At 41.1% G+C, this 18,572-nt stretch overlaps 1 protein-coding gene across 7 annotated transcripts in view; it reads right to left on the bottom strand.

The window, feature by feature from the left end:
• Positions 1 to 18,572, bottom strand: part of USH2A (usherin) — a gene marked incomplete at its 5' end in the record, with an annotated part of 433,145 nt that overhangs the window by 360,586 nt on the left and 53,987 nt on the right. For all 7 annotated transcript variants that reach the window (XR_014562720.1, XM_083732918.1, XM_083732919.1 and 4 more), the window contains 5 exons: positions 1,207 to 1,390; positions 2,612 to 3,253; positions 9,459 to 9,654; positions 14,835 to 14,965; positions 16,989 to 17,184. Coding sequence is in view for 6 of the 7 variants with exons in the window: in XM_083732918.1 (XP_083589044.1) it covers positions 1,207 to 1,390; positions 2,612 to 3,253; positions 9,459 to 9,654; positions 14,835 to 14,965; positions 16,989 to 17,184 (1,349 nt within the window). The remainder of the gene's footprint in view (positions 1 to 1,206; positions 1,391 to 2,611; positions 3,254 to 9,458; positions 9,655 to 14,834; positions 14,966 to 16,988; positions 17,185 to 18,572) is intronic.

Here is an 18,572-nt window from a genome sequence, read left to right as displayed (position 1 = left end):
CTCCTGTATTTGAATGACTGAGAGGGAAAAAAGGCTGGAAAAACCAGCTCAGTGCTGTGGGGATGATTAGGGAGGCAGGAGAGGATATATTATTTAATGATATCCTTCCTAACTTGCGCAAGCAACTTCCATTTTCTAGCAGAGTTTCCCCTTTTTAATTACACAGCGATCAGCTGGTTGCTGACTCATCTGAGTCTTTCTATTAAAGATTCCTTCCTGGTAAAATCCCTTCTAATCCCCCTTAAAAAGAATAAACACAATAATCTGTAGGTCTGTTCACATATTTATTGACGATGATGACAATATTGGAGTTCTTACCCACCCTTCAACAGGGCAAGTTGTCCCAAGATTAAAACATAGAAGGCAAATGTGAATTGTGGGTCAACACATAGTATCAAGGGCCAGAATTACTCGCAACTAGAAAGCATGCATGTTGAGGAGTATTAGGGCCACTTATCTCCCTTCCTAAGGCTGTGTTTCTTCTGTGCCCACTGTTGCTGTTGTCATGCTCAGCCTCATGTTTGTAGTGGAGATCTTTCTCCTCTGTGCTTTAAAGACCTCTGTCAACAAGCTTTCCCTCTAGCTGCAACACATGAAGAGGGCCAATATCTTCTCCCCAAGTTAAAGTGGGCCCCTATCCTTGGCTGGGCGATGGCTCTCCCCACCACCACATGACTGTTTCAATGCTGGGTAAAGAAAGACAAGACTACAGTAAGAGCTAATCAGAATAGAGAGCTGCTCTGAACTTCATTTAACAAGCTGATAGACTTGTTTGGCGGTCCTCTTGCTCTCAAGCTTGGGAGCTGCTCTGATGTGTGCCCTGGGGATTCTGTGCACAGGGATTGCACAGCTTACTTAGAAATTAGACTTGGGGGGATTTTTCACACCTCTTAGTTGTGTGGGTTTTTTGTCCAGGACATGGACAAAAAGAATAGAGAATTTTCCCATGTGACTTGCTTAGCCGTTTGATGAGCATATGTCCTCACCAAACACACATAATTGGGGGGGGGGGGAATTGTCCAGTAGCACCTTAGAAACCAACTAAGTTTGTTCTGGGTATAAGCTTTCATGGTCTCTAAGGTGCTACTGAACAATTTTTTAAATTTTTTAATTTATTTTGACTGCGTCAGACGGATACCTACCTGAATCTATAATTTTGAAAAGACAACTTTAGCAAGTCAACTCTGCTCTGCAATGAACACTCACCTCCCAGCTTCAGAGTCAAATCCATAATAGTAGTCCCTGCAGTGGTCACATCTCTTCCCAGCTACAGAAGAATCTTGGCAAATGCACTGGCCAGTGAGACTGTTGCAGACCTCTTCTACTGAACCAGTTGGGTGGCATAAACAGGGAATGCAACCATTAATACCACGCAGAGAAGCATAAAATCCTGATAAAGAAAAAACAATGGTGTGAAAATAAGACCACTGTCATCTGAGAAGGAAAATTATGTAAAACAGCATTATGAGCACTGATTTTTTTTTTTTATGCTGTAATTATAATGTTTATCTTATTCTTCGGTTGCTAGTTTGTTAATAGCATTTTATAGATTGGAATTGTTTTACTGATTATTTGTTAATTATGTTATATGATTTATGCTGTACTTGAGATGTTCTGTTCTGTTATCATTATTTATTGTTTGTAAGCCGCTTTGGGATTCATTTGAATGGAAAGCTCCATAAAAATACAATCAATAAACTAAGTTCTATCCAGAGTAGACCCTAATAAATGGATATGAGATAGTTATGTCTATTAATTTCAGTGGGTGGTATTGAACTAAATTTTACTCAGAGCAAACTCAATGAAATTAATGGACCTAACTTAGTTGTGTTCTTTAATTCCAGTGGCTCTACCCTGAGTGAAACTTAGTTGAATACCACTCTGGATAGGACTAATATTGGATAAAACCCCACATTTCTAAGCCAGCAAAAACAGAGCAGTAATGTAAATGAGATACAAGTCCTTTAGTGTAGTAGAAATGAAATATCTAAAAGCGCAATAATATTCACATGTTTATTGTTGTTGTTTACACAAACATGTACGGAGGTCATAGCAAGTCCCATAGCCAACATAAACAGTTTGCTCTCTGTGGTTTTTGCTGTCAATTGACCATTAAAAAAAAAAAAGCTAAAGTAGCATAAATCCCTGCCTTTCCTTATCAAGGACAAAGGTGATTTTACTATCCCAGGAAGTCCTGACATAATTTCTTTGCCTTGCCCGGCCTGCGCTCTGATTAAATGACTGCTACTGAGGGTCAGTGGGTCAGTAACACTGGGTATTGGGGTGGAGAGGGGCAGTCCTATCTATCAATGCAACAGTGGTACATCAGGGGACTAAGCAGCAGCAGTGTCCCTTCACCACCAAGATGGGATGGGTCGAGGCAGTGGCCAGCTTAAGGGAGCTGTGGGTTGGCAGCGGCAGCCCCATATGCCAAACCAGACCTAACTTGTCCACCCATTTCTCAGTCTCTTCCCCCAAGCAGCTTGCACAGAATCAGCACTTTTGAGATCCAGAGATATGCCCTTGAGTACATTATTTGAAATATAGTAAAAGAAACAACCACATCTTGCAACAGACAGTTTTCAAGCTGGTTTTGTTCTCATTTCCTTACCTGGTTTACACATATTACACCTTCTTCCGTGGTGATGAGGAAGACAAACACATTGTCCATTGAGCTGGTCACAAACTGTTCCTGGTCCTGTTCCCAGAGGATCACAGTCACAAATCTCACAGCCAAGAAAGTTCTGAGTAGTGAGATTGTACGTATGAGGCATGCACTGACTGCACCGAAGGCCTTTGACACTAGCTTTGCAAGGACATTGTCCCGTTGATTTGTCACACAGCGAAGAGCGGTTTACTGTACCAGCCTTATCACAGTTACAGGGTAGACAGGCTAAGGAATCATTTTGCTGCACTTTGTAGTACCCATCTAAGCACTCACCACATCGCCGTTCCCCAAAGTTAGGCTTGCAGATACACTGCCCTGTGTAATGATCACATACTGTACCAAAAACAGATCCTGCCATTTGACAGTCACAAGGCTTACATCCAAAAGCATCCAGCCCGTAAAAACCATCAATGCAAGCATCACAATAAAGTCCTTTGATATTTTCCTTGCAATTGCATTGACCAGTAGAAGGATTGCAGAAATTGTTCACAGACCCATGGATATTACACTGGCAAGGTTCACAATCATCATTCTTTAAAGTATGAAGAAGTTTATATCCAAAGTTGCAGTGATCACATCTTAAACCTAAAGAAAGAAAGATCATCATTATAAATCGAATAAGGAAACTGAGCGGGGGGTGGGGGTGGGATATAAACTTTACATTGCTGAAGTTCCACTGTAGGAATCATTGAAATGGAAGAGACTAATAGGACATCTAGGCCAATTCCAATTCCAAACCACTCTGACCAGCTCTGGAACTCAAATAGCAACACACCGAAAGTAGAAGAACCACAGAAAGGTGCCTGAAGAACAAATTCTAGCCAATTCAGGGAAGCAACCCATGTTAAATACTTTCAACAGTCTAGAATAGAGAGTCAACAGCCAACAGGATCTGGGGAAAATTCCTTCCTGACTTAGAATATAGCTTGGCCAAGAACAAAATACAGTTCAAAGGATAGGCACAACTTACACATGAACAATGTCCCGTCTCCACACCTGCAATCAATGATTAATCAACTCTCATATTAGAAACCAATTCAGCTGTAAATGCTAGGCTCAAAGACAGAGCATATGATGTGCCAGCAGGAGGTCTCAGATTTGGCCCCTGGCCTCATTATGTAGGGATAAAAAAGATGAAGACCCCAGAGAGCACTCAGTATAGACAATAGTACTGATACAATACTGGGCTAGATGTGTCAGTGGTGTGATTTAGCATAAGGAATCTTTCTTTGATACTATTACTATTGAATTCCCCACAATCTGTACACTTTGCAAGAGGTTTGCTTACATTATTGTGAGAGATCCCAATTTAACTCCTTTCTTAATCATGGTTAACAAACATCTGCTAAAGTTTACATATGCCTCTCCTTTCCCTGCCCATTTTTTACTGATTTTAAAGTAGACTGAAATCATGATTAATTCTGGGTTGTTTTTATATACATACATACATACAATACATACATGTATAACAAAAACCAGTATATCAAGTCCACATGTTTCCCCCTTCCAAAGTCATGACTTTATGCTGCCTCAAGCATGGATTATGAGGGGTTTTTGAACTTCTATTTTTCATTCAGGAATTGCATTGTTTCTAATGTATAAACTGCACTACCAAAAAAATTAAATCCAGAATATAATTTGAGAAATGCCAACCCACATTTATGCAATTCCCGCCTTTTTATGTAATGAAAATAAAATTATTACCACCCTGCCAATGTTTAACTGCACCATACAGTAAAATAAAATAAAATGGAAGTCCCGTGTTTTAACAAGTTCATTCTTTTTCCTAAAAAAGTTACATAAAAATACAAATATATATATTTAGAATCTCCTATGTAGAAAAAACATCTCCCCAAACGGTGGGAAATACATTATATATGGATAAAAACTGGAGAACTCCAACAGACGGCAAGTTCCTTTAGCAGTGATGAATGGCTCACCTAAGGCATATCATTTAATTTCAATAAGGAAAATAAAAAAGGACCACTATTGCCGCAAATTTTAAAAATAACTGTATTGTTAACAAGAATTATGACTCATTTTGAACTATTAAAATTGGTCTACATGGATTCATATCATATCAGTTTTAAAAATATGCACCGTGCTTATTTGAATATGCCATACATATTCCTGACAGGTAATCTATTCCTAACGATACTGAGAAAGGCCTACAGGGCATCACATTCAATGTTAACAAGTACAGGGGAGTTAGCACGCTTGGCATTTAATTCACATTCTTCTCCCTTTTTTATTCTAGATGAATGACCTACTTTAATAAAATTATTGGTGCTAATGTATTTTACCAGTGATAGGATCATTAGTAAGATTTAACAGTTGTGCTAACTCTAACAGCTCATGCTCCATAACATTGCAGCACTTACTTACATTTTCTGTTATCAAGCTTGTTTAAACAGGCACAATGACAATGGACTCTAAGGTTACTAGTATATCCAATTGTTGTTGTTTTTGAAAGTCAGCACATATATTTAAACAGCTGCACATGCTGAATACATAGCATTTCAGTATCGCTATTTTGTTCAGTAGTAAAATGGCACCCCAGTTCTCATTATATGGGTATTTGGGAAGCGCTATTATATAGTATATACAGATGATGCAAGCATGAGGTTTCACCTTCTATGGAAGTAAATAAGAAATCCCCACTTGTCCAAGAGCTTTGGATCAGCCTTCCCTGATGATGGAATAAAATGTACATATCTCAATTAGAATACAATGCCTCTGCTAGAATCCATCTTCACTCCTGTTAATAAAGTGCACGTCTACGCGGGTGGCGCTGTGGGTTAAAGCCTCAGCGCCTAGGGCTTGCCGATCGAAAGGTCGGCGGTTTGAATCCCTGCGGCGGGGTGCGCTCCCGTCGCTCAGTCCCAGCGCCTGCCAACCTAGCAGTTCGAAAGCACCTCCGGGTGCAAGTAGATAAATAGGGACCGCTTACTGGCGGGAAGGTAAACGGCGTTTCCGTGTGCAGCTCTGGCTCGCCAGAGCAGCGATGTCACACTGGCCACGTGACCCGGAAGTGTCTTCGGACAGCGCTGGCCCCTGGCCTCTTGAGTGAGATGGGCGCACAACCCCAGAGTCTGTCAAGACTGGCCCGTACGGGCAGGGGTACCTTTACCTTTACCTTTACCTACAGTCTGAAGTGGGAAAACTGAAAGTTGGGTGGAAATGGAAGGAAATAAAAACTATTTTCCAGAGCTTTTCTTCCAGAATGAGTTAACCATTTTCAAGTAGTATTGTTCTGTAGCTGACTCATGCTGATGCAATCAAATACTCAGCTCAAAAGTAGTACTAACAATAACGTCTGTGGCTTTTGGTTGGGTTACTCAATACTACACTTTAAGACATCTAGGAAGCAACATTATACCAAACCAGACCACAGGTCCATCTAGAACAATAGCAAACTGACAGTAGCTCTCCAAGGTTTCAGAAAGGCGCTTTCCTCAGCCCTACCTGAAGATACCAATGATTATTTTAATCTAAGAATTTCTACATGCAAATCATGAGGTTTAGCACTGGTTTCCCTGACCAGCTGACTATGACCAAAAAGTTTCAAATGTTTCAGATTACCAAATACTTTCATGTGTTCCTGAAACAAGAGTGGAATCTGGGAGTCTGCCTGAGTACAGATCTTGCAACATGGCGGCAAGGTCCAGTATAGCCTCTAATTCCTGTTTTTTTCAAATTCCTCCAGTATTGGATAGTAGTGAGTGGGAGGACAAAGGTGGTGGGGAGGTTTGGTGCAAACACACTGGCAGGAGCACCATAATGGCTCTATCTATGTTGCACTAACATCCCTGCCACCTTACTCTCCACTCTTTCCATCCCAGTATGAAGCAGCGCCTCTGCTGCCAGGAGGTCAGGTAAGTGACCGGCTAAGGGAGCTGGGCATGTTTAGCCTGGAGAAGAGGAGGTTAAGGGGTGATATGATAGCCATGTTCAAATATATAAAAGGATGTCCCATAGAGGAGGGAGAAAGGTTGTTTTCTGCTGCTCCAGAGAAGCAGACACGGAGCAATGGATCCAAACTACAAGAAAGAAGATTCCACCTAAACATTAGGAAGACCTTCCTGACAGTAAGAGCTGTTTGACAGTGGAATTTGCTGCCAAGGAGTGTGGTGGAGTCTCCTTCTTTGGAGGTCTTTAAGCAGAGGCTTGACAACCATATGTCAGGAGTGCTCTGATGGTGTTTCCTGCTTGGCAGGGGGTTGGACTCGATGGCCCTTGTGGTCTCTTCTAACTCTATGATTCTATGATTCTAAGTGCTGCCGGCCCACCCTGCCATCGCTACTAGATTCCTCCATCTTCTGCATCAAGCAAAAGAAAGCAATGAATATTTGAAAATATTCAGTCAAAGACATAAAGATTAAGGAATAAATTAGCACACAAAGTGTATGGTAGAAGAAGAAGAAGAAGTATTTGGATTTGATATCCTGATAGCCAGTGTGGTGTAGTGGTTAAGAGCGGTAGTCTCGTAATCCTGGGTAACCGGGTTCGCGTCTCCGCTCCTCCACATGCAGCTGCTGGGTGACCTTGGGCCAGTCACACTTCCTTGAAGTCTCTCAGCCCCACTCACCTCACAGAGTGTTTGTTGTGGGGGAGGAAGGGAAAGGAGAATGTTAGCTGCTTTGAGACTCCTTAAAGGGAGTGAAAGGCGGGATATCAAATCCAAACTCTTCTTCTTCTTCTTATCACTACCCTAAGGAGTCTCAAAGCGGCTAACATTCTCCTTTCCCTTCCTCCCCCACAACAAACACTCTGTGAGGTGAGTGGGGCTGAGAGACTTCAGAGAAGTGTGACTGGCCCAAGGTCACCCAGCAGCTGCATGTGGAGGAGCGGAGACGCGAACCCGGTTCACCCGGTTCACTCTTAACTACTACACCACACTGGCTCTCAAAGTACTGGTACTCAAAGTGCACATACCAAATCAGTAGCTATACACACTTAGTCTGAGTAGACAAACTTAACGTCTCCTATCATTTTCAGTGATATATTATTTACTGAGAAACAGGATATAATTTAAAAATAAGGGTAATTTTACCTAATATGAGATCACCACGTGAATAACAAAATAAGTTTGAACTGCTCAATGGTATTATGAAGTGTGACTGAACATCCAACTATATCACTACTCCCTAATTACATGACAGAGATGCTTGTTTTCTGAACCTTTCCCCTATCACTGTGGGTGTCTTTTGTCTTGTGCTAACAAAGTCGTAGATGATGTACCTGTTCTTAAAATAATAAAGGAAGATTAGAGTCTACAAGAAAGTATTGCATATATTTCACATCCCCACCCCCAAAAAATCATTTTTTCCCCCTGATAATAATGTCTCCTCCATCTCTACCCAACCCTGGTTTCCAGGAAATTTTATAACTCTACATTTGAATAATTATGCCACAGTACTCAGTGAAACCAATGAATGGTGGGACTCCTTTGCTGAATTTTGGTCAGTTCCATGAATGGAAGGCACCATTCATTGGATCCAACACATTCCACGGGAGATTATAAGGAATTGTTACTTTCTCTGCACACAGAAAAAAAGCAATTGCATGAAAGCTTGGGGGGTTGGGGGGGTAAAGAGTCAAACATGCAACCCACAACCTGCAGCCTAGAGCGGTTAGGTCCAGAATAAGCTTTATCACTTGATGCTGTTGATTATCCATAAATTGCACAAGTCCCCTGGGAATCAATGAAATTAAAGAGTAGTTAACCATGTTTGCCCATAGGATTTCTCGATAAAATAGGTCTTAATAACGGGAAAGGCTTTTTTTACACTTAAACACATTTAGCATCAATACATGGCACAGTTATTTCTGCAATGAAATGGTGTATAAATAGATACTAAAATACAAAACATTATTTTAAAACCACATGTCTGGGGCATGTACAGTTACGACTCAGAGTTCCTTTCATCAAGAAATTTTCCTTGCATAATATTCTCATACATCAACATTTCAAAGTGCATTATATGCACTGTATATTTTGGGTGTTTGATAAATTTTGTCCTTACATAGATGTGGCTCCCCTCAAATATGCTGGAAATAATAAATTGCTATAATCAAATCTAATTTCTGGAAAATACCTGTGGGAATAGCAAACAAAAAAGCACGTCTTGTTAAAAAAATGATAAATAACACTGAAGGTAGTAGTTTATTATAATCAACTTGGCATTGAATTACAAAATTAAAATTATGTGGCCCTTGATAACTAACCCTAGCAATGTGTAAGATCTGTAGAATTATGTTGACATTTTGCATTTCATAGGAACAGTTCAAAGAATTATAAGGGGGGTGAATGAAAAGATTTATCACAAAGGACCCTGTAGCGCAGAATATTTTTGAAGAGAAAAATCCATTTATTTTTGTCTGTTAAGGAAACTGACATATTTTGCTTAAAACTCATTAAGTTTATAGCATCATGCAAAAAGTGCTGTTTTCCTGAAAGAATCATTTGTGGCAGCAGTAAGCAAATTATATTATTCCTGTCCTTTATTATTACAAAGTGGTAGGTGCTCCTGTAACTACTAAAACCTACTAAATGTAGAATAACCCAAGGAGCTGATTATACTTTGCTTTGAGCTGTAATTGGGTAGGATAAATAAATACGCAACTGCATATTATTTAGTCAGTTTTCCGTTATTTCTCATGAAAAAAGAATACATTTCACCTGATGTGTTTAAAAAAGAAAGAATGAAAAGGTTCGGCACATGTTTTTTATTTCTCATTTGTAGACAAAAGAAAGGTATCTGACTGTAGATTATTGCCTTGTACCTACCAATAACATTTTCTTTACATTTGCACTGGCCTGAATTTTGGTGACAGGTAATATCTCCATTGACTGTCCCAGAGGTATTGCAGTTACAGGGGCTGCAGCCATCAGGGTCTGACTGCTGTAGATTGTAGAATCCATCCTGGCACTGATTGCACTGTCTGCCAGACACATGTCTCTTACAATTACACTGACCTCCAATCTAAAAAGATACAAAAAGAAAAATGTTGAGGAATGATGAACTTATCTTTCCCCCCCCTCACCCCCCACCCTCCCTGATAAACACTCATTAGCAACATGGGTGGGTTGGCAGGTTGGACAATCTTTAAGTGAGAACAGGGACAAAATAGGCCTCCATAGTTTATTCTCTAGCAGTTAACTCACCGTAACATAAAGCTATAGAAACTGTGAGAATAAAAATTCATTAGAATGACTTTAAGGAAGAGCACACTTTTGAAGAAGAAGAAGAGGAGGAGGAGGAGGAGGAGGAGGAGGAGGAGGTGGAAGAAGAAGAAGAAGAAGAAGAAGAAGAAGAAGAAGAAGAGGAGGAGGAGGAGGAGGAGGAGGAGGAGGAGGAGGAGGAGAACATTGATGAATATGAATGGATCTAGTATCAAACAGAAACTGGACACAAAGCATGCAAAATCACCACCAAGCACACAGAACCACAAAATACTAAACAGGCTTTCTGCTTTCAAGGAGTTCCAGCTCCAGGTTTTGGTCAGACCCTGTTCTGATTTCACTTCTTCACCACTGCCCATTTGCATGTTTTCACCCTCTAAACCCCACCCACACCACTGGCTGGAAGGAAAATGCAAATCAAGTCAAGGGGCTGCTTACATTTGTCACTGCTTTAATCAGAGTTGGGAAACCTTAGGCCCAATGTCTCCCTCCAGGCCTCTCTACCTGGCCCGTTGCACTCTTCCCAGATGCACCCTCTCTCCCCAGGCCACCCCTCTCACTGCCCCTGTTTCACACAACCCTTGAGTGTTTTTAATAGACTAGAACACATCCTTGAACTATGACAATGCATTTTGGAGGTTAGAGGGAAGGGTGTGAGTAGACAGTGGTCTACTGTACAAAGGTGAGGTTATTATTCTTTGCCCCACCCACTCTACTTTTTGGAGTCAAGAGCAGAAAGTGGGTGGGGCAAAGAATAATAATTTCACCTTTGTACAGTAGATAGTGGCCCACCACTGGCATATGGCCCTGGAAGGTTGCCCAGAAGAGACAATAGAAAGGATCAGAGCCAGGTGGTTCAGGGAAATGGCAGTGGTGTGTGCCCAGTGATTCCAGCTCTTTACATGCACACTGTTTTCAAGACACCTTTATTTGAAATGTATTATGCAAAGGTCACTCCCTGTAGTAGTAGTGACAGTGATAACTGTCAACAAAGTTTCGGTTTCGTATGTTTAGGCATTTGCTAAGTTATTTGTTACTTCTATTCTAGCTTTTAATAATATTAGATTATTAAGCTTTATTGACTCTATTTTTATGTGCATTTTGTGAAGAAAATTTCCTTACAAAGTGGACTATAAATATGTTAAACAAACAAACAATCAAAAACGATGAAGCAAAAATGAGGCCAGTGAGAGTTTGTTGAAGTATAAATCATTTTAATGCCCAGCTGAATCATCTTACAGCTTCTTATAATATTATGAACGAAGGCTTGTATAACTGGAGAGGAACACCCCTACTGGGAAGTGAAAATAATGGAACAGTTTTTTGTTAGTTATGTTCCATGAATGTTGTGCAAGGTGGCAAAAGACAGTGCAGTGACATAATGTATTGGGGGTGGCATTATGAGAAACACCAAGAATATCAGCAGTAAATGAACTCTGGTGCATAGTACATAAGCTTGTTTGTATAATTTGCTTTTCTTGAGCAATGCTCTTCTGCTAGGTCACAGAATGAGATACTTTCTAGTAGCAGAAGTACTCCTCTTTGGTTCCAGACCTGAAAAATGAGGCTTACGACACACAGTCCAACACAAAAAATCCAGTCTGTCCCCAATGAAGAAGTCACCTTACCCACAATAAAATTCAGCACAACAACTGATAGAGTCAGATATGGGTGGTTGTTGTTGTTTAGTCATTTAGTCGTGTCCGACTCTTCGTGACCCCATGGACCAGAGCACGCCAGGCACTCCTGTCTTCTACTGCCTCCCGCAGTTTGGTCAAGCTCATGCTAGTAGCTTCGAGAACACTGTCCAAACATCTCGTCCTCTGTCGTCCCCTTCTCCTTGTGCCTCAATCTTTCCCAACATCAGGTGTTGGGTGGATAGCTAGCATTAAATATTATCTCTGTACTTTATATTTACTTCACAGTGTCTGTGATATACAGAGGTGCACCTAGTCCCCCTTGCCTCCTTGCCAAAGAGCTGTATGCCTCCAAAGATGGGAGAGACCATGGACTAGAAACTCAAAGAGTTTGCTTTTCATCACCTCTTGCCCTCTGCCAGTGATTTCCTGCCTCCTGCGCTCCCTCCACTTGCTGCTTTCCCTGCTGTGTCCTTCCTCCCTCCCTCCCTCCCTCCCTTTTCTCTCCTTTTCCCTCCTCCTGCATCTCTCACCCACTCTCTCTGTCTTTCTTCCATCCGAGCCCCACTGAGCACTCCACTCACATTTCTAACAGTGCAGCCGGCTGACTGCTGTGATGACCCAGGCCAGCAACCAGATTCCTCCATTAAGGTGCCCAGAGAAGTCTGCAAACATCACTGGGCTGCCCAGAGCAGCAGAGGAGCAGCCCAGGGAGTGTGAAAATGGGTGCCCTTCTCGCTATGGCACTGTTCCATGCTATGATATGGTACATGGCCATGAACATAGCCAGGATTTTTGTAGGTGGGGCAGAACCTCAGTTTGCTATGTATTTTTATTGAAATTTATTGATTTAGGGCGGGCAGCTGCCCCTCTTTGCCCCCCCCCCCCGGGCTACACCCATGTGCATGACAGTTCATGAGACTGCAGTTCCAACAGTAACATTCTACCTCCGAAATGCACCCCTCTTCAATCAGCATCTACACTAATTGACTTTTGGCACCCACTAAAAATGCAACTATTCGCCCGAGCATTTGGCTAAAGTGATGCCCCTTATTTGGCTGGAGTAGTTATGTGGTTAGCATATTGTCTGATTTTTTATTAAGTTGCATTTTGAAATACTGTTTTATTGTATTTTAATGCTGTTCCTTGATCTGGAATTGTGTGATATGTACAGTATAGAATTGCACTCTTTTCTAGATTGTGCCTTAAAAAGAAGACAATGTCATCAAGGAAGTTTTGCCACTGCAAAAGAACCACTTCCTCCTCTAAACCAACTTTTTGTGGGGTGGGGTATCCCCCCCCCCAATACACAGGATAAGAACTTGTGATTGTTCTCTTCCGGAATCCTGCATCTTCGTTTAGGCTAAATGACAGATAACTGGTTCTGTATAGGAAAGCATTGATAAACTGCTGGGAATGGTAAATTATGCAGAGAAAGTGTATTGTGGCCCATTTTTAACACATTTCCTTGAAAATTATCCTTGTGACGTGACAATTAATTTTCATGAGCCGAGGCCTTATTCCCTATGATTCCATCTTCCTTGGGTCAGACCTGGAAACACTCCCTTCAATAATGCCTTTCTATTTCATGTAATTCATTTCAGCCCATACTCTCCAGCCTTATTAATCTATTTTTTAATGCCTCTTAATCATTTTGTTCTACCTTGCTCCTTTTGCAGCAGTCTATTGATGCCTTATTGAGCTGTACAGTTCAACCCATTTTTCCTTATTTTCTTTTTTATATTATCTTGATTTTCGACTCATTTCTCAGTCTTAGCCATCGCTAAATTTCTGGCCATCCAAAAACAAAACACCCTACTTTGCCACCTTGAAGCAGAACGGCTTACCATTAAATTGCTGTCAGCGCTGAAAAACTACCACTTGAAAAAAGAAATCTCAAAATTGGCATTTAAATTCTCCCCTCCCCTCTCTTCCCCATTCTTACCATATCATGCGACTTTCAAATTGTTTCTGGAGTTGTGCTATTGGCCAAAAATGTATCATTATTAGAGGCAGAAAATCAGACCCTCTGCTTTAGACTATTGTCACTGTTTTAATAAGTACAGGGCTCTAGGATTTCACATTTCTTTTTGCCAGCCTAAACCCCAAGCTAGCAATGAGCTCTTCACAGGTAGAAGATATCAAATCTTGCTGTGCTCACAGAGCCTCTTGAAGGATCAAAGCTACCAATAAAAGAATGTCCCCAGTGAGCATAAAAACAAACATGAAATGACAGAAAAAGCCACAAAACGTTACTGGATAAAAGGATTTTTCATCATTGCACCAATGAAGAAAGTTTAGTGTCAGGCAAGAATACAATAAGGGAATTGGGTTTGGACTGATCCAGCTCTCAGCCAAAGGCAGGATTTTATACACATTTCCCTGCTCTTTTGAAAGAAATGGATTTATTACTGCACTATATGTTTTTGCTTGCAAATGAAAGCAGTGACTTAAAATAATTGGTAGCATTTTGGCTTTTTAAGATAAATTTCCTCTTGTAAATAAAGTAACAAATTTGTGGTCATTTGTGTGTGTCAGCTCTCCAACTCATCCTTAGCCTGGCATTATTGTCTAACAGTTCTTCACATAATCCCATATCCATAGAAAGCAAAAATTGGAGAAATGAAAACAGCCAGTCTGCACGTGTGAACTGCTCTGTGTCTGCTGAAAGTTTCAAAAGGCTTCAGGCAACTATTTAGCAAGTGAGAAGGTGGTGTGGGCTACTTAAGTGGATTTTCTTTTTTAAAAAATAGTGTTCTTAAGGCATTTTAAAAATTGTTTTTCATATTATTATCATACTTCTTCAGTCTTTGGAGATATGGTGATCCAGATAACAGAATCACAAAATAATTTCATATGTCCTATGTGAATCTGCCACTATTTTGGGAAAGGATTCCTTTCTTTTTTAAAAACTTTAAATGTTATCTATCCCATGAATTATTGTAAGTCACATTAGTGCCAACAGCTGCCAGTTATAACAAGTATGATGATTTGTTGTACCTGCAAGAAAACCTCTGTGCAAGATTCCAACCACTCTATTCAATCTCCAGTTTTCACCCACACCCAACCAGTCAGCATTTCATGGCAAATTATAGAATCATAGAATCTTAAGAGTTGGAATGTATACAAGGGTCATCTAGTCTAACCCCCTGCAATGCAGGAATCTCAGCTAAAGCATCTTTGATAGATGGAATGTTTAGTCCTTATTTGGATGGGTTTGGGCTCCCCAAGCCTGCTAACACCTCCCTCTTGTGCATGGGTGTTGTTTTGGCTACATATGCAATGGTACTCATAGCCTGAATATTGGGAATATAGGGTAACATTCTAGGTTAAACCCACCTACCTTATTGCATTGGTGGCTACTGTTTTTGGTGCCTGCTATGTCGCATTTGCAAGGATTGCAAACATCCACGGATGAGAGATCTGCATCTACATACCGATAAAAGAAATCTTTGCACAGCTCACAATTTCTTCCTGCATGAAGGAAAGGTTATGCATTATGGCTTCCAATTCATTAAAATTAGCTGTATAATTCAAAATTAAAGACTATTCCTTTGAGGGAATTCTATAATTTTCAGGACGTCCATTTTAATGCACCTTTCATCTCTACCTGCCAATTTAGTGATCCAGAGCATATGAAACAATGAACCTGTTACAAACTGTGTTTTACTCCATTAAACTTCCATCTGTTACATAACACAACACTCCTATAAAGCTATTCTGTATGAATATATATTCTATACCTAAAAAAGAGAAATTACTCTTAAACATCCAATTTTCCTTACCATCCTTAAGGAGGAAAGCCAAGAGTACTAAAGGGAGTGTCCCAAAACCACCACAAACATAACATGCAGAAATAGAAATTCAGCAAGTATATTCTATTTTAATACATTTTAAAGTGAAGCAAATTACCAAACTAAATGACTTAGCAGACATGAGTTGTGGAGAGGCAGAGTTCCACTAAACTTCTTTATTTTGATGTATCACAGTATTTTAATATTCTTTTGGAAGCCGCCCAGAGTGGCTGGGGAAGCCCAGCCAGATGGGCGGGGTATAAATAATAAAATTATTATTATTATAAATTATTATTATTCAAAATATTTGGGCTTTGCTACTACTTGAGAAAAACCACAAGACATTTTGCCAACCAACCATATGCATTGGCTAATGCATCCAATAGGGAACTTGTTTCCAGTGCTTGATGGCCCTGAAAGACTATAGATTCTGTTGGTACACCAGGTACTATATTGTACAGTTGATTCCCTGGCTAAAACAACAGTCTCAAGGTGAGGGCAAAATAGTTTCTGAGGCACATTGGCTCTTATGTAAGCACAAGATCTTGAAACATTTGATAATGATAAGGGATGCTAGGTGCCTAGCCGGAGTTATATGAAGTTTTATGATGGCTGACTAATGGTTCTTTTAAATTGTTTATAAATTGTTATATTATTCTATGTTGTTAGCTGCACAGAGCTCCCTTTTAGGAGGAAGTGTAGGACAATAAATAAAGATATTGCACCACTCCATCAGCTGCTCCTGTTCCTGTTTATTCATGACCTGATGGGCAAGAGCTGTCCAGGTTTTCAGGCAGGAGTTTTTTCCAGGCCTACCTACGGGGATTGAACCCAGGACTTTTGATAAGCATCACATGTGTCCTACCTGTGAGCTACCACTCTTCCCTGCTGCATGTAAAGTGTGCTAATGTGGTGGGAAGATCACAGGCATCAGGGGAATCATGCACCCAGCCTGGTACACACATTGGCTTGTATTAAACATACTGCTAAGGCTAAGGTTTCGTCAGCACAAGGTTGTTCCTTGAGCAAAATAAACTTTCCTCTACCCTCGTGCCCCCTAAATCTGTTCTGGAGGTTCCTGTTATGTAGTGAAGTTCACCCTGGGCCAGCAGGGGGATACTGTACATAGTTTTCACTCAGGTCTGTAGATAGTTTTCACTCAGGTCCACGTCAGTTATTTTAGGCGGGAAACTCTGGGTTGTTGTTGCTACAATGTTGACAGCCGGCTGCCTATAAAAGCAGGCCGACTGAGCTGTTTGCTGTTCAGTCTTCTGTTCCAGCTTACAAAATAAAGAGCTGCTTGGAGAAATCGCTGTGTCGTCTGCCATGTCTACCCACTATTTTACAGTTCCCGCAAATCTCCAGTGTAGATTTGGGGATGGCACACCCCCATTGTGCTAGCAGGAATCCTCACAAGGGCTTCTGCTGGTGCAACGGGTTAGCTGAATATCCCCCACTGTGTAGTTTATGTAGGGTGTGATCATATCCCCTTTTCCACCCATGTGAACCAAACAGTCTTGGAACTTTATTTTATATAAAGTTTGCTTGATTCTATAATACATGCAGATAGTGCAAACCAATCTCATTTTCCTGGTCTGATATGTAGCATGGAGATTTCTTTACAATTCAACCTCAGATGTAATGATGCTTTGGAATGACTGCAAGAGCCAACCACCATGGATATATTCTGTTCTGTTAATTACCTGTAGTGTTATGTTGACAGTTATCACAGACTCCGCCACCTCCTCTATAGTGTTCATTAGGAAAAGAATCCATTGTCCTGTTGTAGTGACAGCTTATTGCATGGCCGTAACATTGACAAGGCTTGCAATTATAAGCATGAACTTGATCTCCAGGATGAAAAGGCTTGTCATTGTACAGTGGCCAACAGTGATCGCACTGGAACAAATGGAGAATAATAAAGAGATTATGGTTCAAAATGTCTACATAGGTACAAGTGTATATACCGTCACTGTGTGTTCTGTGTTGTGTGCTGCAATTTTTAAAAAGATACAACAGAGGAGAGGACATGCACAATACGCCACTCAAGACACTCCTACAAAATTTACAGTGCAACCCTAAGCATGTATACTTACAGGGCCGTCTTACCCATAGGCACTAGGGGTGCGGGGCACCCGGGCGCCGGGCTCCCAGGGGCGACAGGCCAAGAGTCCGGGGCCTGAGAGTTGCATCCAGGGAGAAGCCCGCTCTTCAGTCAGAGTGCCACAGCAGGCTCTTCTGCTGCAGGTGGCTCTGCGCCACGAGTTCAGGGGCGACCGAGTCAGCGAGACTCTGAGGCAGCCAGCTGGCTCTGCCCTCCTGCGTGCCTGAGACTGGGCAACCTGGGGCCTGGGGTGGCAGACCTTTGCACCCTGGCATCGTATATGCTTAAGACAGCCCTGTATACTCAGAAGTAAAACCCACTGAATTTGATGGTACTCGCTCCCTAGAAAAATGATCTATCAACTTTAGCATTTGGCTCTGATCCAGAGGACAACATATGAAGCTTTTCATGGAAATTCCTGACTCCTGAGTGTTTCTCATACCAGCTGATGGTCAGGTCAACATCACTGGTCAGGTATCAGATTTTTGGAATTATTCCATACACTCCCTTTGTTCAACAATGTCATAGGTGGAAGCATTAACCAATCTGAACCTGTGGATCACATATGATGCAGGAGCCTCCAAGTCAGATGTAGGTTCTTTTTCTGATATGGCACTTTTTGTGCTTTCCAATGACATAGTCCATACAAAGAAACTTAGCCCCACATGCAGACCATGTTTGCTGCATCATGGCTTTTTTTTCAGAATCACATGCCTTTTTCCTTCATTTAGAGTTGACATTCTCCACCCTCCACATACCCCCCTATGTATAAGACAACCCCTATACAGGTATTTTTAAAATCCAAAATTAAGAAAATGTACTATGCGCTATCCATGAATAAGATGACCTCTTATTTTAAACTTCAAAAATTTGGGGGAAATACAGTCTTATACACAGAAAAATACAGTAAATCATTCACAGGAGCCTACAAGCCTGCAAGTGAACCTGCAGTCAATGAAGAACTAAAGATTACATGAATGTTGGGTGGAATTCAATTTTGCGCAACATCAGAAATAGAGAGGGAAAAGCCCATTTGCACAAATGGAATCCCTTGCTTCCCACCCCCAGTGCCTCCATGTAGAACCTATACACACAGCTGTTGCAATTTGTGCAACTCCATAAGGATGCTTGAGGAATTCAATCTTTGCAAATTCTGGTACAAACTGACCTGGATCCACACTTC

Source organism: Podarcis gaigeae (assembly GCF_964106915.1).
Source record: "Podarcis gaigeae genome assembly, chromosome: 3".
Taxonomy (NCBI): domain Eukaryota; kingdom Metazoa; phylum Chordata; class Lepidosauria; order Squamata; family Lacertidae; genus Podarcis; species Podarcis gaigeae.
Note: the sequence above shows the minus strand (reverse complement) of the source record. Positions and strands in the feature narration are given on the sequence as shown.